This window comes from Gracilinanus agilis, chromosome 3 (assembly GCF_016433145.1).
Source record: "Gracilinanus agilis isolate LMUSP501 chromosome 3, AgileGrace, whole genome shotgun sequence".
Taxonomy (NCBI): domain Eukaryota; kingdom Metazoa; phylum Chordata; class Mammalia; order Didelphimorphia; family Didelphidae; genus Gracilinanus; species Gracilinanus agilis.
The window spans coordinates 51,935,130-51,957,238 of record NC_058132.1 but is presented as its reverse complement, the minus strand read 5'-3'; the positions used below and the strand labels follow the sequence as shown (position 1 = coordinate 51,957,238).

The window sequence follows — 22,109 nt, the reverse complement described above, 5'->3', positions numbered from 1 at the left end:
TTAGAAGAGAATTCTAAGAGAAGTGGAAGCAGCCACTATAGAGGGGTTTTTCCCCCTTTTTAAAATTCTTAAATTCTTTTTTAAAAGAATTTAATTGAGGAGAGAAGAGAGATACAGGACAAGAAAGCAGTGTGAATACTCAGTTGCTGTTTATTCTGAGAGCCAAATTTTATGCCTATAGGATCATACATGTATGTACATACATACACACTGTCACAAGATTTTTCATTTCCTAGTCCCAAAGTTACCACAATTTTGAGTTACTGTAGATAACCCTGGAATTTTTAAAAAAGATAATGGAGAGAGATGGAGATGTATATGTATTTCAAAGTTTCCCTTAGATTGTGTATATTGTGAACAAACTGCTATAAATCAGTAATTGTTGAGCCTTATTACTGCATTATTTCAGATATTGAATTACTAAAATAAATTGGTTCAGGAAAAAACTTCTAGGTATTTGGACTTGGTATCCAAAGAACAGGTTTCAAATGATGACTTCTGTCCTTATTGACCTTGGACCAATCACTTGATCTTTTAGAACCTCTTTCTTCATCTGTAAAATGTGAGTAATACTTGGATTTCCCAGGTGCATTATGAGGAAAATACTTAGTAAAAATATATGTGTGAATTTTCATTATTACAACTATCAATTTATTGCTGATAGGAATACTATATATATGCATATATATATAAACATATATGATCATGGTCCTGGAAAATTGATGGTTCTGAGCCAGTTTTTAAAAGCTATTCCTAGTTATATTGCCTAAGTGATATAATCATTAGAGAATGCTTATTTAAAAAAAAAAAAGATCCTTTTTCTTTGCACATTTTTTTTAAACCTTCACCTTCCATCTTGGAGTCAATACTGTGTATTGGCAGAAGAGTGGTAAGGGTAGGCAATGGGGGTCAAGTGACTTGCCCAGGGTCACATGGCTGGAAGTGTCAGGTCAGATTTGAACTCAGGACCTCCCGTCTCTAGGCCTGGCTCTCAATCCACTGAGCTACCCAGCTGCCCCCTTCTTTACACATTTTTAGTGGCCATTAAATTCACATTTTAGACAGCATTAAATGAAATTCTTCCTTAAAATAGGACTTGGAAATTAGAAAAAAAGCTTTTTTAGAGTTCTCCTTGACTTTCTTTGGATTTCCTTTGTGCAAAATGAGACTAATAATGTTATTAATGGTTCATTAATTTTGGAAGGTCTTATAAAGTTAATAAGATTTTTCTACCCCTTCACTCCCAATGGCTAATGTTAGTACATAAAACTGTAGTTATTTTCATGGTGAACTTTTTGCAAATACTTGTCATTACTGTAATACAAGATGACTGATAATCCCATGACATAAAATTTCATGTTTCTTTTAGATGTATTATTAAATCAACTCCATAGCTCCTTTGCCTCTAAAGAATATCTATAATATATCTGAGATAATACTGGTAAATATTTAACAACTGATTCTCATGGGTGGAGGAGGGATGTATACACTACACAATACAAGTTCATTCTGCAATATTAATGTTTTCCTATCACTTTCTTAAGTCTAGATAAATCAACAGAACAATAAATGAAGCACTTATTGCTGAGGTATAAATGCTCACATGGAAAGTTTAACATTTGGTGCTTGAGAGCAGATTCAAGCTAACTCCAGGATAATCCTGGAGAAACCCTACTATTTAACTGCAACTTCTTTCTTCAAGACATTCATACATTTTGATACCTTGTGACTTCAATGCAAAAGTAGAAAAAGATGAATATGAAGAGGAGCATATGAGAAACACAATTCAATAAAAGAGCAATAGCAGCCAAAGACTTGTAGTCTACACAGAAAACTCATGTCTTTATATGATGAACATTTTCTTTGTGAAATGACTAAATGGGGGCAGCTAAGTGGCTCAGAGGGCAGAGAGGCAGGCCTAGAAATGGGAGGGCCTGAGTTCAAATGTGACCTCAGATACTTTTTAGCTGTGTGACCTTGGGCAAATCACTTAACCTCAGTTGCCTAGCACTTACTACTCTTTTGCTATGGAACTGATACCTGGTATCAAATCTAAGACAAAAAATGTGGGTTCAAAGAAAAAAGAAAGAGATGAATCAGTAGGTATAGAGAATAAGGCAGACATCAAATAACATTAAAATGGAAAATTCTATTTTACAACCAAAAAAAGATTAGTTTCTGATTTGGAAATTATCCCTGATTTAGTTGTCTTTGTACTGTAAGACCCCAAACTTCTCAGGATAAAGATCAGAATTAGCAAAAAGAATAATAATAAGAAAAAGATATGGCATAGAATTCTGAATTCTTAAAATATTTTATAATCTAATATAAATTTTCCCAATTACATGTAATATCAGTTTTTAGCATTTGTCTTCCAAAATTTTGAGTTCTAAATTCTCTCCTCTCTTTTCTCCCATCCTCCCTAAGATGGCAAGCAACTTGATCTAGGTTACACATGTGTGATCATGCAAAACATAATTCTGAACTATTTTTAGTAAGCAACCAGAAATGAAAAAATGAGATATGTATATCAGAAATGAAATACTTATTAAAATAATTTTATATAGAAAATTAATGCTGTAGATCTGTTGCTACAACAAGAAGACCCAAAGAGTTCAGAAAGTACCTTAGTTATCAGCCATTTGACTGACTTACCAAATAGAGAGAGATGATGGCCAAAGGCAATATATATATATTTTTAAACCCTCACCTTCCATCTTGGAATCAATACTGTGTATTAGCTCCAAGGCAGAAAATGTAAGGGCTAGGCAATGGGGGTTAAGTGACTTGCCCAGGGTCACACAGCTGGGAAGTGTCTGAGGCCAGATTTGAACCTAGGACCTTCCATCTCTAGGCCTGGCTCTCAATCCACTGAGCTACTCAGCTGCCTCTGGCGATATATTTTAGAACAGTGATGGGCAAACTTTTTAAAGAGGGGGCCAAAGGAAAGGAAATGCTCATCTGTCAATCTGTTTCTAAGACAACTCTTTCAAAGTTTCGTTGTATTGTATCTTACTCATTGTATTCGTCAGATTAGGAATAATGTAGAATAGAACATTTCAGGGGGCCAAATCTGGCCTGCAGGCTGTAGTTTGTCCATCACTGCTTTAGAACATAAATTCATTTCTGCTGTCTTAAGATAAATGAAGAAAAATTATTATGAGCAGTATTAATAAAGCAAAAAAGAAATAATGGCATATAAAAGCAGTTTAAGGAAAGCTTGGAAAGCAATCCAGGTAAGAAGTCATTCCAAGAGCATTAGAAGCCAAAAAAGCCTTCTCTCTGATACATCTTCTTCCTTCTCTGACATTGCCATCACTCTGGTACAGGCCCTCATATCTTCATTCCTGGACCATTATGATAACCTGCTATTTCGTTGCCTTGCTGCAAGCCTCTCCCTACTGTCATCCTTTATTCAGCCATCAAAGTGACTTTCCTAAAGTTCCTAAAGTACAGGTCTGACCATGCCATTCCCTTTCCCCAATAGAAGCCTTTAATGTTCTGCTCTATCCTTCCCCCTGCCTTTACTCTGCTATCTAGTGACATGAACCTCCTTGCTGTTCCTTGAATAAGACTCTCCACCTTCCAACTTTATGTATTTTCCTTGTCTTTCTCCCATGTCTAGAATACTCTCTAACTTCATCTCTACCTTTTGCCATATCTTTTTCAATTCCTCTTAATTCTGGGGTATTCTGTTGGTTATTTCCTCTTATCCTGTACACAGTATGTATGTCCATAATTGTCTTCATGTTGTCTCCCCCATTTGATTGTGAATTCCTTAAAGACAGAGCTCTCTTCTGCCTTTCTTTGTATCACCAGTGTTTAATACTATACCTGGCACACAGTAGGTAGCTAATAGATGTTTATTGGTTGACTGATTAAATGTTCTTTCCACTATAGTCTTTTGGCCTCAGTTTCTTCACCTTTAAAATGAGCATAAACTTAAAATGAAATAATTTTTTGCTCTTCTAGGAGATGATTTTTTGTCTCTTGTCTAATAAGTAATTCATCACTCTTGGGAGTTATATGTAACATGTTAAATAGCTAAATTGTAACTATTAGAATTTTTACCTAAGAATTTGTTGTATTTTGAATTGTGTCTCATAACTAGCATTTATTTCCCTGGAAACTAGAAGCTTTCCTCTTATGCCCCGATGAGATGCCTTTTACACCATATTTTCAAATTCTGATATAAATGTATTCTGGGTAATATTTTCTCAGAATTATTTGACTTTCCTACCTCTGAACTCTTGCTATCCCAGGTCAGCAAATTCAAACTCTATGTCAATATTACAATTTTGTAGATCCTTTAATACCGGGGGTGGGGGTAGGGGGAGTGACTTCCTGAGACACAGCCTAGGTTCTAGCAACATTTTGCCTCCATTACTCAGCATTATCTCTGTCACATTTGCAATGTATTAGGTACCACGCAAAGGAGACGATGGATTATCTGGATTTTAAATTGATTTTTACTCTAGAAAAGCTTTTACATCTTGGTCTGTTTGCATTTCTCTTAAAATGTAGAAATTGACATGGGTTCAAACCACAAAGAAAGTAGATTTTTAAAAAAGTGACCTATACCTTTAGCCTCAGGAAGTTTTCAGATCATGGTTATAAAATGAATTAGTATGAAAACAAGGGACATTTTTGAAGGCTCATAAGGATTTCATCTCTTTCAGGCCAAAGACCAAATCTTTGGAAACACACATAAAATGGCAGAGCAAAGATGGTGGAATGAGAGGAAGCATTAGAGTCTAGATCTTGTGCCAGCTTCCTTGACAATGATTTAGAGACTACCCAAGACCGAATCTAATTAGAAAAACCAAGAAATCCTAGCTATCATTTCTTCAGCTGATGGTGGCATGGGGAAATTGATAGAGAAATCTGTGGACTCTGGAGAAAGTGTTTGACCAGCAAGGCTGAGGCAGTAATCATTCTAGTACCTAGAGATTGAAAGAGGATGAAGGCAGAGTACCAGAAAGAGATGCCATGAGATTCCCAAGCAAGCTCTGGGTTGAGGAATTGGTGCTAATAGATTCTATCTGGCAGCTCAGTCACCTACTTCCCAGTATTGGGTCATAGTTCCAGGTTGGAGAGGGATTACAGCTCTTTTTGTGCACTGAGCATGGAACAAGTTCTGGGAACCAAATGGTAGCTGTGTGGGTGGTTCTAATTCCTGGAGGAGAAAAATGTAGACCATGGGAAAGCTAGCATCTTATTTGCTCTGAATCCAGAGAGCTTCCCAGAGGACTAGTAGAAACCAAGTCAAGCAGCAACTTGCTGAAACTCTCAACCAGAAAGAAACCAATATACCTAGTCCTAAGTTGGGAACTTGCAGAACTCAGACAAGGCCAATGAATTGGCCTTCACCTGAATCATACCACACTTTGGGGGCAGGAGGGAACTGAAAGCTTGAAGGTCCTCAGCTGGAACTGTGAAAGCAGCAGAAGGATGTAAGAGGATTGAAGCTCAGTTCAGATATTCATACTCCTGCCCCTGCTAAGAATTGTCCAGAGCTGAACACTAATATAAAGTCCAGAATCAAGAAGAAGATTGGAAGAACAAGCTAACAAAAAAAGAACTTGACCATAAAGAACTAGTATAATCTCACTAAAATTCAGGACACAAACATGGAAGAAGGAAATTATTTAAAAACATATACTAGCAAAGACTCAAAGAAAAATGTCATTTGGATAAAAGCCAATAAGAAATCCTAAGAGTTAGAGAAGGAGCTAAAACATGATTTAAAAAACTATTTGAGAGCTGTAAAGGAAAGAATGGGAAAAGAGATGAATTAGAGAGGAAAGCTATGGAAAGAGAATTAATAGCTTGGAAATAGAGGTACAAAACCTTACTGAAGAAAATAACTTCTTAAAAATTAGAAATGGCCAAATAGAAGCTAATGACTACACATAACATCAAAAGACAATAAAATAAAAAGGCTGAAAAATTGAAGAAAAATTTAGAGATGCTAATACTGTGTATTGGTTCCAAGACAGAGGAACAGTAAGGACCAGGCAGTGAGGGTTAAGTAACCCAGGGTTACATAGCTAGGAAGTATCTGGGACCAGATTTTCTAACTCAGGACCTTCTGTCTCTGGGTCTGGCTCTCAATCCAGTGAACCACCTAACTGCCCCAGGATTGGCTTTTAAAACCTATTGAATTTTAAGTTTGCAAACACATTCTATAGTATGTGAATAGTAGTGTTAGATTATTCATTTGGGAAGGTACAGCTTTAAAGATATACCTCTAATATCTCTGGTAAATAACGTGATCAGAAGGCTAAGTTCCACAATTAAGCACATCTGATTTAAAAAAAAAGGAAGAAAGAAATGAAATGTGCTTCCCAGAAAAATCTAGGGAGCAGTCTTGTACAAATGAGTCTATCATAGAATTATAGAATTGGACAGATCATAGAGTCACTCTCATCTAGCCTTAGTACATGAAGGTCACAAGATGTAGGAGAGATTATAAACTGTAATTCATCCCTGTGTGTTCCACTAGTAAGCATTGAGCTCATATTTGTTTGATCTATATGATTAGATAGATACTGCCAGCAGCCAAGTGTAGAGGGTAGAAGGAGAAAAGTGTTCACTAAGTGTTCCTTTGACTGTTACCAAGAGATAAAAGGGCAGTGTTCCTTCTGAGAATCACTTCTCCCAATAATGTATGTTGAAGGAATTTTTCTAAAGATTTAAAGCAGTGGTTCCCAAACTTTTTTGGCCTACCACCCCCTTTCCAGAAAAAATATTACTTAGTCCCCTGGAAATTAATTTTAAAAAAAATGTAATAGCAATTAATAGGAAAGATAAATGCACCTGTGGCCATCACTGCCTTCCTGGATCACTGCAGCACCCATCAGGGGGCGGTAGTGCCCACTTTGGGAATCACTGATTTAAAGCTTGAAAGGAATTTAGAGATTTTCTAATTCAATTTTGTCAATATAAATGGATAAATAAAGGGCTAGAGGGTAAGCACTAACGTTACACATAGTAGCAGATTTAGAATTCAAACCCAGGTCTATTATTTTTATACCTGAGGCATCCCATACAACACTCTTAACTGGACCAGATTAAAATGTAATTGGGAAATATTGAACAAAGAAAAAATAAAAATGCAATAAAAGATAGATAAAATTAATTTGTAGTTTTCTAAATTAGTTTGTAGCCCATGGGGATCCTCATGTAGAGGTTAATGACATTCGTTTCTATTTGCATTTGACACCCCTGATTACTCTGTACCATATTTTCTGTTGTCTTAACCTCAGTTTGGAGGCCAGAGAAGCATTATGTAAGCTCATGGCAAATTGTGCAGAGTTTTCAGTGACTCTTAGCTGCTTTATGTTACAGAAACCATTCTCTTTTAACACCTGTTCTAGTGAGGGTAAGTGCTTATGAATCATGGAACAAATTGATCTCAGGAGAATTATTATTCCATGGTGACCCATAAATCTGTAGAATGCTTTCTTCACCAAGTTGTTTCCTTTACATTATCTTTTCCCATTTCTATCTTCTGCTTTCCTGCCTTCTTAAGTGTGTTTTCTTGCCCTTTATATTGTAAATCCCCTGAGGACAGGAACTGGCTTTCTTTTTTATTAATTGTACCCCCAGCACTAAACATGGTGTCTGGCACTTGATAAATGTTTCTGTATTAAGTTGGTCATCATGTAAGTTGTTCTCCCAATTCTGCATATTTTACTCTTATCGGTCCATACCGATTTTCCCAGTTTCTCCTAATTCATCATACTTGTTGTTTCTTAAGGTACAATAATATTGCATCAAATTCATCTGTTGTAATTTGTTCAGTCATTCTCCAGCTGATGGACACCCACTTAGTTTCTGAAACAGACCTTTTGCAGAATGATGCAATTTGTCAATATTCCCCTCCTTGAATTATGCTTCCCAGCTTAAATTTGGCACTTGTGATTTAAGTACATGGAATGTGTAGAAAACTTGAAAAGGCAACTCCAGCCATGTGAATGGTGCACATATCACTGCAGATGGAGACTTGTTTTAATGTCTTCTCAGATGGTTTTCCAGCCTGGGGCCCCAACTGTGCATGAATGCAAGTTGGTTGGAGAGCATGGCAAAAAAGCCAAAGTAGAGTGTGGCATTGCTTCACAGTTTCAGCAGACTCTAGAAATGTTGCCTAATGCTGCCCCACCACAGTTGCTCATGTGTGAATCCTTTCTCTAATTTCACAGAGAGGCAGAAATCTTGGGACTTATCTAAACCAATTAGTAGTTTTTCTACAACATTAGTTGTGTGGAGTGCCAATCTGATTGTCAGTTTCCCACATCTTTCTCATTGGCTTTTGTCCTGTTTTGAAATATAATATCTATAGATTCTGTCTGGGGTGAGATTAGGAGAATGTTGGTTGGATTGAAAAATGGAGTACACGCAGGTAGACTACTCTTTTGGGAATATGCTCATGTGGCTTTTCTTCTGGAAAACAAGGGTTTTTTTGCACCCATGATCCTCTATTAGGATTGGCATGTGTTTCACACTCACACACACACACACAATTCTTTGTTTTTTAATTTATTATTATTATTGTTGTTGTTGTTGTTATTATTATTATTATTATTATTATTATTATTATATCCTTACCTTCTCTCTTAGAACTTAGAATAAGAATAACTTAGAAGGTAAGTCCTTACCTTCTCTCTTAGAACTTAGAATCAATACTAGGTATTGGTTCTAAGGCAGAAGAGTGGTAAGGACTAGGCAATAGGGGTTAAATGACTTGCCTAGGGTCACACAGCTAGGAAGTTTTGATTTGAACCCAGGACTTCCCATCTCTGGGCCTGGGTCTCAATCCACTGAGCCACCTAGCTGCCCTTCACACTGTTCTTTAAAAAAAAAAAAAAACCAAAAACCAAAACAAACCAAAAAAACCCCAAAATAATTTGTTTTGAACTAAAACTTTTATTTGGGTCATACTGAAACTACCTTCGGAAGCCCCATTGGCTTTATCATTTTGAAGGTTAGCCAATTCCATTTCCCTAATTAGTGCAAGACTTTTTATAGGATTTCTTGGGCATGGGAGTTAAATTTCATCATATTATTATCATGGTTATGCTTTGCTTTTTATTCGACTCTGCAGGATCTGCTATTGCCAAAGTATTTCATCTCTGTCCAAGTGCTCTCATTAAATATCTCATTATGTGTAGGGCTGAGCTCATAATGTAGTAAGTAATTAGAATTCTTCAGGTGGAAATTGAATAACTACAAGTCTGTAGTAGAGTAGAGGGGATTCCTGCTCAGGGATGAATTGATTTAGATGTACTCTGAGGTTCTTAGGAACAGGGAGAAAATGACTTATCCAAAATCATATATAGTCCATAGCATGGCCAGAACTAGAACCTAAGTCTTAGTTTCAGTTTAGATTAGATGATCCAAAGCATAGATATGATCCTGTTTACCCCACTCTCACCTTTTTATCCCTTATCAAGCTTTCTCTAGCATCTTCTTCCCCTACACTCTTAGCTAAGGACCTAGCCTCATACTACACTGAAAAAATTTTGAGCCATTCACCAAACCCCATTCCCTTTTCTCTCTTCCTCTTTCATCTCACAACCCTCTTCTTCCACTATTTTATTCTTCACTCAGATGATCACATTCCATCTCATCTTTTCTAGCAGATTGTGCTCTCTCTCTCCTCCCTGCTCTCACTAGTAGTCTTGCCCTTACCACTGACTGTTTCCCTTTTGCCTACAAATATATCTTTATCTTCTCCATTCTTTAAAAAAGAAAAGAAAAGAAAAGAAAACCTTTACTCCAACCATTCCTGCTAGTTATCATTTATATCTTTACTCCCTTTTGTGGCAAACCTCCTTTACAAAGCTATCTACAGTTGGCGCCTCCTCTTCCCCTCTTCTCCCTCTCTTCTTAGTCCTTTGATGTCTGGCTTCTGATCTCATCATTCAACTGAAAAAATACTCTTTCCAGAGATACTAAGAATCTCTTAATTGCCAAATATAAAGGCCTCAATCCTTATTCTTGAGACCTCTCTGCAAGTTTTGCCACTCTCTTGGATAATTTTTCTTTAGATTTGTGTGGCTCTGTTTTCTTTTGATTTCTTTCTATATATCTGATGATCCCTTCTTCATCTCCTTTGAGATATCTTTTTTTAATATAATTTTTATTTTATTTTTTAAAATATTTTTCTATGGTTACATAGTGCATGTTCTCTCCCGCCCCTCTTGCCTCATCCCAGAACTAACAAGCAATTCCACTGAGTTATACATGTATTATCACTCAAAATCTATTTCCATATTAATTCATTTTTGTGAAAGAGTAATCTTTTAAAACCAAAACTCCAAGTCATATAGCCATAAAAACAAGTGATAAATCATATGTTTTCTTCTGCATTTCTTCTCCAACCATTCTTTCTCTAGATGCAAATAGCATTCTTTCTCATAAGTTCCTCAGAGTTGTCCTGGATCACTGCATTGCTTTTAGTGCAGTCTTATTACATTTGATTATCTCACAATGTTTCAGTTACTGTGTATAATGTTCTCCTGGTTTTGCTCATTTCATTCCAATTCTTATAGAAATCAAGCAGTTCATCGTTTTTTACAGCACAATAGTATTCCATCACCATCATATACCACAATTTGTATTCCCTAACTAAGGGACAACCCCATATTTTCCAATTTTTTGCTACCACAAAAAGCACAGCTATAAATATTTTTGTACAAGCAGGTCCATCCGCATTTTTTAATCTCTTTGGGGTACAAACCTAGTAGTGGTATTGCTGGATCAAAGGGCATGCACTCTTTTAAAGCCCTTTGGGCAAAATTCCAAATTGCCTTCCAGAATGGTTGGATCAATTCACAACTCCACCAGCAATGCATTAGTGTCCCTATTTTGTCACATCCCCGCCAACATTTATTATTTCCTTAAAATTGTCATATTGACCACAATCTGCTAGGTGTGAGGTGTGGTACTCAGTTGTTTTGACTTGCATTTCTCTAATCAGGAGGGATTTAGAACACTTTTTCATCTGATTATTGATAGTTTTGATTTCTTCATCTAAAAACTGCCTATTCATATCCTTTGACCATTCTTCAATTGGGAAATGGCTTGATTTCTTATACATTTGACTTAGTTCCTTATATATTTGAGAAATTAGACCTTTGTCAGAGATTCTTTATGATATTTTTATCCAGGTCATTCTCACTAACCATGGGAGTCCTTCCCAAGGCTCTACCTGGGCCCTCTTCACTTCTCTCTCTCTCTCTCTCTCTCTCTCTCTCTCTCTCTCTCTCTCTCTCTCTCTCTCTCTCTCTCATATATCTCACTTGCTGATCTTACCTACCTGTGTGACCCTTGCAAATCAGTGAACCTCTCTGTGCCTGTTTTCTTCCTTCTTCCTGTAAAATGGTTGTAATAATAGCATCTTATTTCACAGAGTGGTTGTGAGAATCAAATGAATTAGCATGTAAAATGTTCTGCAAACCTGATAGAGACATATAAAAGTTAACTCTTATTAGATGATTCTCTGGTCTCTCTTTATCCAACTCTGACCTCTCTCTGACTTCTAGTCTTAAATTACCAATTGGTTTCAACCATCTTAAACTGGATGATCTGTAGATATTTCAGACTCATCATGTTCAAAGCAAAACTAATTCTCTTCCCTTCTCACCTTTCTAATTACTATGGAGGGCATAGTCTCTTGCCCCAGTGGTCAAGGCTCACAACCCGAGTGTTGACCTTATCTCTCCCCACATATCCAGTTTGTTGCTAAGTCTTGTCATTTTTGACTTTTACAACTTCTCTGCTTGTCTCTTTTTCAACACTCACACCATTCCCACTGTGGGGTAAGCCCTTGTTGCTTCATTTCTAGGCTTGTAGAAACCTTCTGCTAGATCAGTCTCCCTCAAGTCTCTTCTTATTCCAATCCATCTTCCATTCATCTGCAAAATCAGTATACATCAACGGCTCCCTGCAGTCCCTAAGAGCAATTAGAAAACTACTTTTGGACTTTTAAGGGCTTTCATAGCATTTTCTTTTCCTGCCTTTCCAGTCTTACATTTCACTTACTCCCCTCTCCATATTTTTATGATCCAACACCACAGGCTTTTTGGCTGTTCTTGGTATATCTGTCTCCCTACTCTGGGCTTTTAATTGGACATCTTCTTTTGCATGGGATGTTCTCCTTCCTCACCTCTGCTTCCCAGTTTCCTTGGCTTCCTTCAAGTGTAGGCTTTTCCTGGTCCATGTGTTCCCCTCTCTGATTCCTACCTATCAATGCCTTCTTTCCTTAGAAATTAGCTCCCATTTATGGTATGTATTATCTTATCTTAGAGTTTGTGTGTTTGTCTGTCTATCTCATATGCTTGTAGTCCATTAAAATGTGAGTGCCTTGAAGGCAGAGACACACGTGTGTGTGTGTGTGTGTGTGTGTGTGTGTGTGTGTGTGTGTGTCTCCTCAGTGCTAAGCACAGTGCCTGGAATTCAGTAAGCACTTCATAAATGCTTTTTCTTGTTGTCATTATATAATTGTGGATACTATTATTTGCCTTTCTCAGAATCCTAATGAAGAAGATTTGTGTTACATAGGCTACTTCTTCACTAGTTACTTTGTGGTCTTTGTCATTCTCTCTGGACACATTGTGGAAATGTGTAGTGTGCTTAGGGCTTGCTCTTCTTTGACTGCCTACCTTGAAATCTATTACCTACATCGGCTTTGTTTTACACAAACATGGAGAAGAATCACATTTATACATATAATCCTTTAGGAGGATAGTGATTTGTAGTAAGATTTCTTTAACAAACACGTAAAGAGACAATTTACAAAAACTCAAACCCTAATCTCATTTTTATGAACTAATCGATTGTATAAAATTAGATACACCCGTAGTCTTGTCCTGTGGTTGCCAGATTAAATGTGGGAAATACACCACTAGATGGTGCAGTGGGTTGAGTGTTAGGCCTGGAGTCAGGGAGATTCATCTTCCTGAATTCAAATCTGACCTTAAATCACTTATTAGCTATGTGACCCTGGGCAAGTCACTTAACCTTTTTTGCCTCAGTTCCTCATCTGAAAAATGAGTTGGAGAGTTATCTGTATTGGCGAAGTCACTGTTCTAATAAAAAAAAAAAATTAGGCTGGATATACCCCACTGATGCAGATTGTAGTCCTGTCATGACTTTCAAATAGATCATTTTTTTTCTCTACAGTTGAGGTTGCCAAATAGTTGAATTCCATCATGGCTAGCATGATGATAAGCCTCTCTTGAACTTAGGCTGGTTTCAAGATAACACATAAAACACATCATTAGATCCATAATAGGACATTTTCTAGTTTTATATATCCTGCCAGAGCTGGTGCTTGACCAGCATAGACTTAGAAGATTTAAGATAACTTTGATGCCAGATCAGACAAGGACTTAGAATAAGGTAGAATCAGAGTCGCTACTATTCCACTCTTGCAGAATCAGAAGAGACCTTTGGAAATGCAATGTATTTGAGAATATTGCTATTTTGGGGTTAAGAGTGACTAGGAAGAACCATTACTTATCTTTACCTTCTTCCAAAAAAAAGTTTTGAGGAAAGCTTCATCCTAAAAGTGGATTATTGAGTTTGCCATGTGTTGATTAGTATATGACCAGCTTCAGTTTGTAAATCACATTAGCAATTTTTGTACAGAGTTTAGATTTATAATTAGACAGACCTAGTTTGAGGGAAGAGTATATTTAATCCCCAAAGGTTACTAAAAAAAACAGATGGAACAAGGTCCCAGAAAGATAGGGAATGTAAAAACTACCTAGATTTTATCTAATTAAATTTAGTTCTCATTTGTTTTTTGCTCATCTGATTTAAAGTTTTTATACTGGAGGATTGGATAATGATTATTTCAAATTGACCCTGATATACTAGGCGTCCCCAAAATCTTGGAGTTTAAAACTGCACGAAGATTTTTGGGACAACTGTATTATTCCTGCTACTAGTCATTTATTAAATATTTTTGCCATTTAGAATTAAAATGAAACCAAGTGTCATGTGTGTATTTTTCTGATTTTGCCATTTTATTATTTTTCTAAGTTGATTTAAATAGTTTAGAATTTTATTTTTATTTTTTGGTTCACTTTTTTTTTAACTCTTTGCAGTCCTTTTTGGAGTTTTCTTGGCTAAGGTACTAGAGTACATGTAAGGGTTATTATGGAGAAAATTCTTTTTATGTACAATTTCTACTAAATGACAAATCCAGAATGAGAGAGAGCAAGCGAGTGAGAGAAACCTACTTGCCTTTGTGACTGTTTAAACCCAAATGTGAAGAGGAGACATCTTGACCAAAAATTTAGAATTGTCACCTAATGGGCAGATTGCAAGTAAAGATATTTAGGAAGGGGAAGTCTCCATTAAATAGCTCAAAGAAGAGATGAGCTTTGAAGTCTTTTCCAATTCTGTGATTCTTCTGAGCTCATCTTCTTTCAAAGGGAGCATACTCAAAAGGCACTTCTTGGTGCTCTAACTACAGAAAGGGAACTAAATAGAAATTGAAAATGAGAATGCATTTCATGAAAGTGAGGTGTGGTAGTAATGCTACCCCTTCAGCTCTACTAGTTTTTACCTAAAATCTAGAAAAGCTATTCTGGAGACTTCATTAGGCCAGGGGACACAAGATTCAACTACCAATGTAGTTTCCTGGTTGCCCCACAGCACAGAAAAACCAGATGTTGGCAGATGTTCAGTTTCTGAAGAACTCAACATATTTCTAATCAAATGAGAGAAACTGCATTTACCTGAACCAGTGCTGCATCCTTGCAGAATACCCCTTTTGTGGTATTGTTAAATAAATTTTCTTAAGTGTCTGACAGTCTATGAGTACCTCATTTTATTCCAATTCTGAGCTTGAAACAGCAGACTATGCTGAGTTGGTACTGCTCTGGAAAATATAGGAAAAACAGAAAACAATTAGGATGTAATAACTTACTAAAATTGCTAAGGCTTTTTCTTAATTTAAAACCTATTTCCCATATAGTATTTTATAGTATACAGTGCAGAATTAGATTGGCACAAGAACATTTAAGCATTTAAGAACATTAAGAATTTTAGGCTGCTGTAAGAGGAAAGATTATAAAAGCATGAAAAAGCTCAAGAAGAAAATTCCTTAAAAAAAATGCTAGAATAGGAAATTGCAAATCATTCCATTATCTTTGCTAGGAAAATCCAAAGTAGGGTCACGAAGAGTCTGGCAGAACTGAAAAACAACTGAAAGACAACAAATTCTAAAATATTTAAATCATTTTGGAGAAAGATTGAGGATAATTACTGTCTAGAACCAGAAGGTAATAATTCATACGGGTAATTTATTAATAGTTGATAAATATTTTAAATGAAATTATGATAATTTTTTAATACAGGGGTTGGAGCAGCATTTTGGTGAATATTGTATTGCATAAGTGTGCTTGCTTGCTTTAAAGTATTTCCATTTATTCTCAATGGCAACAACAAATTACTACTTTGTGACTACTGGTTGCTTTCTCTTTCTTTTTTACACTACCTTTTTCTCTCAGTTCTAATCTTCCAGAATTTAATATGGAATACTTACATCAGAGAATTTAAGAATTGGAAGGGGCTCCTAATACACATTTGATTAGAAATTTTTGCATCATCTTGCCTTTGCTTGAACACCTCCAACAAAGTGAAGCCCCGTTACTTGTTCTTACTAGATCTGTCCTCTAGGATCAAATAGAGCAAGTCTAATTCTGACTGTTCACCTCCTTCTGACATGGTTGCAGTCCAGTCATTCTGGCATGCCAGCTCCTGTGTCTTTGCCTTTTCACTACTTGTCCTCCATGCATGGAATATACTATAATATTTAAAATTAAATTATGAGGCTGCTAGTAGCTTTAGTGGCTTTATTACATCAGAGTAATGATAGTAAAGAGAGGGAAATATAGTAAAGAGGTAAAGAGTTGATTAGCTTATTACCCTATATATGCTGTTTGATGGATTGAAACTCACGGACAGGGGTTCCTTCAAGTTCCTCCAGCCAGAAGAGCACAATCCAGCAATTTTCTCCACCCACTAGCTCTCCCACATCACATCTTAGGAACCAATCATCATTCCTTAATTTGCCTGGCACCACTTAGGGGGACAGTGCCTGTAGGATCAGTTTCCCATCTCATTGGTTTCAACTTCCTTTCTCTGAAGGTTTGTCTATACTTGCACATCTCGGTGGTAAAGGATCTTCAGGTCCCTGGTTGATGATGTCAAACAAAGTGACAATGGGGTGGGGAATTCCCTTCCCACAATACTTTCCCCTCAACTCATGAAATTCTTGGTTTCCTAAAGATTCAGCTTGAATTCTACCTTCTAAATGAAGTCTTTCATGACTTCTACAACTTCCACTTTCCACAACTGTTAGTGCCTTTCTTCCCCAAAACTACCTAGTGTTCATTTTGTATGTATTTCATGTGTACTAAAACATGTATATGTTGCCACCTCTATTATAATGTGAAGTACTTGAGGACAGGGACTTTCATTCTTGTCTTTCTATTATTAGCACACAGTATTTATTGGATGCTTGTTTAGTGATTGCATAAGACAGTCTATTGAATATTAAAGGCAATTTTTATGCGCCTCTTCAGGTTAGGCATCCCTGCTTCCTCCAACTGATACTTCCATGCCATCTCCTCCAGTCCCTTCCCTGAACTGGCTTCCCTCTGACAAAGGTGGTCCAGATTCAGTGGCCTTCTTAGATGTTGTGTCCAGACTTAGATATAGTACATCATACATTACTGTGTTATTGCTATGCTTTTGATTTTGCAAGAGTTTTTACAATTTGTAAGAATTCATGTTAGTTGTGAAAACATGAATAGTAAGGCTAGCCTTCTTAATAATTCAGAAATTCAATCTTTTGGAGTGGTGATATAGAACCATAATAACTAGATCTATTGGTTGGGTTTTCCAGGGATGTTGGAAAAGCTGTATCTGGTAAGGTGTAAAGAAAAAAAATCAGTTCTCAGGAGCCTTCCCAGACTAATGCCAGAAGAACATTAATAAGCATGTTGGAGGATTCCTTAGTAGGAAATAGGCATTGGAAACTCTTGCTTATTAATACCCCAGCCATTTCTTTTAGAACTGTTGTTTGATGTGGGATCAGTGGGATGGAATCAATAATTACCATGAGAAATTTTGTCTGGAACAGTATTTGTTCAGTAAAGGCTCCACAATAGCAGTAGCATATAATATTCTTTGGAAGCTCACTCCATAGTACACGGTACTGCTGCTTTTCCAGCACACCTTGTTGATAGCAATCCTGGGCTGAATGAAGAGTTGCATCTCTTGGAATTATGTAGCAAAAAGAATGTCCTCTTTCTATCACATAGAGCCCCTTCCCATTTTTTCCATAAGTCATCTGATTCTTTGAAGGCAGCTTAACTGAACTGTTAATTTAGAGGATTCTTAATTGGATAGTTATGGCAAATTTAGGCAGTTACTTACATTGTGAACAAAGAAAGAAATAGTTTAGATTAGTGGCGCCAAACTCAAATAGAACTTTTAGGCTTCATCATGAGTATAAAAACCACAAATTAACATTGTCTGTGCTGTATGTCATTTTTATTTACTCTCCCAATTACATTTTAATCTGACTTTCTGAAGTTTAATATCTCTGCCTTCCTTGTTACTGCTTATAGATTATTTACAAAGAAAGATAAATCTGGATGATTGTTTCAAGCAGAAAACCCCCAGCAAGGCCCCCTCAAATATTATTTATTTATTTTGGGGTTGTTTTTCCATGTTTACATGATTTATTTTCTCTCCCTTCCCTCTTGCCTCCCCCCTCCCTGAGCTGATAAGCAGCTCTAGTGGGTTGTACAAATGTTATCACTCGATGCCTTTTTCCATATTCTCTTTTTGATGTAGAGCAATCTTTTAAAGCCAAAACCCCAAACAAATTTTGTTTTAAAGGGATAGTCTTTATACCAAAAGTTTGGAGAAATAAATCATTTTGGTATTTGTTGTGAATACCACACTGGGAGATAGATGAATTACAAATAAAGAGAACCTAATTTAAACCTGACTTCTCAGACCAAAAAGTATCATTAGGGACCATTGAAGATTTACCCCATTGCTGTTGGCTCAGGAACAGGTATCTAGCTTTATAGCCTAAATATAACTAAGGTCTCATGGCTTGGGGTTAATGTTAATTTATGAAGTAATTTGCACGTATTTCTCCTTTATTTTTGAGGTCAGGCAGTAACTGTCTTGAAACCATGTAAGATGTAAGTGTCCCTGGTCTGTTCCATCCTGGATACCCATCACATTCCTTCTTAATCATCCTTATTCCATACTGAATACAAAGATATATTTAGACATTTTCGATTTCTTGAAAATTAAGTGTGTAATGTGTTTGCCTCCTATGCTTCCAACTCAAGAATAAAGATAGTTATATTGGCATTTTACTCCAACCTCTGTAGATAAAAAGTTACTAGATATTTTGAGGTAATTATTGCTTTTTACTTAGTACCAAAACAGTAATTTAAAGGGCTATGTTAGAAAGCTAGTAATTTCCTGTCACTGACTGACAGATGTTTTGCCCACAAATGAAAAATGCTTTCAAGCTTTGAGTAATTATGAAGATATACAGTTTGATTTTGTCTTGTCACTGCAAAACTTGGTTTCATCTTCCTGTTTTCTGGACTTTGTGGCATAATTTTCTCTCTTCAGGGGAAAACTTATCCATGAACAGCATGAGTACTATTTATGAGAAGGACATCTTCCTCTAATCATTACTGTTCTTGATTCCTTCTAGGTTCTTATCCCTCTCCTAAAGCTGGAGCCACTCTAGTCGTATACAAGGACTTACTTGTGTTGTTTGGTGGCTGGACACGGCCAAGCCCTTATCCTCTGCACCAACCTGAGAGGTTCTTTGATGAAATACATACTTACTCACCCTCCAAAAACTGGTAAGCACTGCAGAGAAGATTCTTTTATTCTCAGGTCAGGAACCCTTTCCTCTGAAAACATTGAGGAAGGACTAAGCACATTTTGATCTCTGAATTAATGGAATATTACTTTACTGTAAAGAATTATGAATAGGAAGACTTGTAAGAAGATTGGGAATACTTACATGAACTGATGCAGTAAAACATCCAGAAATAGGAAAACAATAGACATATTGAGAACAATCATGTACATGGCCAGAATAAAAGCCATGTAACTATAAGACCCAAACTCCTCTCTCAAAAGAGATGAGATTCATCCTCCTCTTGGTAGAAGTGAAAGATTGTACATGCAGAACATTGCAGTGAATTGTCAGCTGATAAGTTGGTTAGTTTGTTAAATTCCTCTCCCCTTACCCCTTTTAAAAAATTCTGTTTATAGTATTAGCTTGGTAGGGAGAGGAAGAAATATATTCAGAAATGAGATAATATAAAATAGAACTTAATAAATTTTTAAAAACAAAAAAAAGAACAGTGACCTGTATACTTGCCTTTTGAGATTAAATCAAATTTTCTTTTAGGGAAAAAGTAAGAGTAATTGCTACCTCTAATCTCCAAGTAAGTGACAACGACCCTGTTGGTGCCCCAAAACCATGGCTGGTCTTGTTCTTGAGAATCTGGCAATTTGCAAAGCAAATGAGTCCTTATCCTCTCCTGTATTTTCCCAGACTCCTTAACAGCTTGGAAGATTTTTTTCTTACCAAATAAAAACAGTCCCCTTTCTCTGTAATAAAACAAAATGCTGAATATAGGGATGCTTGCTAAATGTCATATGAGTGGCTCATATATGTAAATGAGGAAAAATTCCCTCTGTTCATTGTAGGGCTCATTCAGCAAATCAGTTTGGGGGTATTAGGAGCTATGTGGCCATTTCATATGAACTATTTACAGAAAGAATGTAGATTTAGGCTTAAGGATGTGGCATGGTAAAGAGGTGAACATCTGATATTAAGATGAGTGGCTTCTGCTGTTTAGACTAGATATCCTCATTTATTTCTGTCATCTTTCAATAGGTGGAATTGCATAGTGACAACACATGGGCCACCTCCTATGGCAGGCCACTCCTCTTGTGTGATAGAGGACAAGATGATTGTCTTTGGGGGTTCCTTAGGATCCCGGCAAATGTAAGTATATGCAGCTTCTTTCTTCAGCTGAATCTTCATGTTCATTGTAATGATGGCTCTTAAGAGCTGAGAGGTAGTCAAGAACCAGTTTTTCCCCATGCTTACCCCTATCCTTCCCCAGGTGTCACTGAATGCTTTGTCTTATAATTTGTTGATGCATTTATCATGTATTACTGTACATCATAAGGATCTGTACTGGGAGTCTTCTCTTTGCACTCTCCTGAAAATACCTTTATGTCAAAGGCCTTGCCTAGTTTCAGCACAGTATATAGAGGCAGTGGGGTGGGGAGACAGTAGGCAGAGCTTTGGTCTTGGAGTTAAGAAGAATGGACCACAAGTCCTGCTTTAGACATTTACCAGCTGGATGACTTTGCCTGGGGCCCTTCCTTTCCTGAGCCTCAGTACCCCTAGCTGTAAAAGGAGGAGTTAGACTCAAGGACTCCAAGGTCACATCTAGCTCTCAATCTAGAATGCTCTGACTTTGTGCTGTAAGTAGCAGAGGGCTATACTATAGGGCAGAGATCATGGACAATTCAGCTCCTTTACGAAGTGCTCACTGAGTGTAGAGAGAGGCACAGTTTAGAGGAGATGGGGTCTGAAATGGGGATGCAGGGAGGATAAGAAGACAGACGTAGATATCACCATCTCCTTTTAGGTATTCTAGGTAAATCTATTCGTTTTGTGAGATGGGAACTGGGGAGGCTTCGTAGAGACAGGAGGAGTTTGAGTAGGATTTAAAGAATAAGTAGGAATTCACCTCATGACCAAAGAGGTCAGTGAGGCTAATTGGGAAGGATAATGAAAAGGAGCAAGAGCAGTGTTTGATGTGACCATCTTTATCAAAGCGTATTTAGTGTCTCCTCTTACCTATATGTGTAGGATATAGCCCAAGCCTAAGAGAGAGAAGAATCCAACCATACCATTGTTTATGCTAGTAGGGATCAGCCCTAGGAGCACTCAAGTAACTCTACCCAATGTTCTCAGAAACTGCTGTGGAATTTCTGGGAATAAACCATTCTAGAAAAGGCACTCTCCCCAGGCCCCTAGAAATGCTTCCTGAGACAGACATGCCTTTGCCTTGAAAAGAAATAGTTTAGGTTTTTTCAAAAGCTCCTTTGGGGGAATCATCATTTGCCTTGCTCTTGGTTAAGTTCCTTTGAATATTAGTTAGTGAACAGATCCTGTTACAGCAAAAGGGAGCTCCATATAATGGATGGAGAGTGTTGGCCTGGAAACCAAGAAGCCAAGGGCCTGGTCTTTGCCTCTGCTACTGACTGACTCCTGCAAAAATGCCATTCCTTCTAGTTTTCTTTTCTACCTCTGAAACATGCTGAGTTTGTAGTGTATGTTCTCTAACTCCTCTTAGCTCCAGCTTTCTATGATCTGCAGAGATGCCCACATATGTCACAGATGTCCTGCCCATTCTACTAGTTATTTACCAGGGTCTCTGCTCAGCTTTATATAATCATCTTTGTAATTGTGTTCTTTTTTTTCTAGGAGCAATGATGTTTGGGTCCTTGACCTTGAGCAGTGGGCCTGGTCCAAGCCTAATGTCTCTGGCCCCAGCCCTCACCCTCGAGGCGGCCAGTCTCAGGTGCCTGATAGTTACAGTTATTCTTCAACAGATGCCACATTGTATTTTGGTTGGGAGCAAGGGTGGAGGGAGTTAGGGGGAGGGAAAAGAGAGCCTGAAGCAGCTACCATAGGATTCCATTAGATCCTCTGCCAAGGAGAAATCTTTATTCCCTTCTGCTTGTATTATATTTCCAGCTCCAAATGGATCTTGCTTATTTAGAATTGATCTGGATTTTGCCCCTCCTAAAGTCTTAGATTCACTTATTTCATTTGGCACGAGACTTTCATTGTATGTAACCAAATACAACAACAATATGGATGTTAAGGAGGCATATTTCAGTTCAATGTTAGGAAAAATGTCCTAGGTTCCCTTCAGTGGTCTTTTTTGAGCAGAGGTTGAGTGACCTTGTCAGGAACACTGGAGCAGATTCAGATATGTGCTAAACTA

General features: G+C 37.1%; 1 protein-coding gene across 1 annotated transcript in view; it reads left to right on the top strand.

Moving 5' to 3' along the window:
- FBXO42 (F-box protein 42) overlaps positions 1–22,109 on the top strand; it is a 135,338-nt gene that overhangs the window by 108,105 nt on the left and 5,124 nt on the right. The window contains exons 5-7 of the mRNA XM_044667795.1: positions 18,773–18,926; positions 19,976–20,086; positions 21,584–21,680. Of these exons, the coding sequence (XP_044523730.1) occupies positions 18,773–18,926; positions 19,976–20,086; positions 21,584–21,680 (362 nt within the window). The remainder of the gene's footprint in view (positions 1–18,772; positions 18,927–19,975; positions 20,087–21,583; positions 21,681–22,109) is intronic.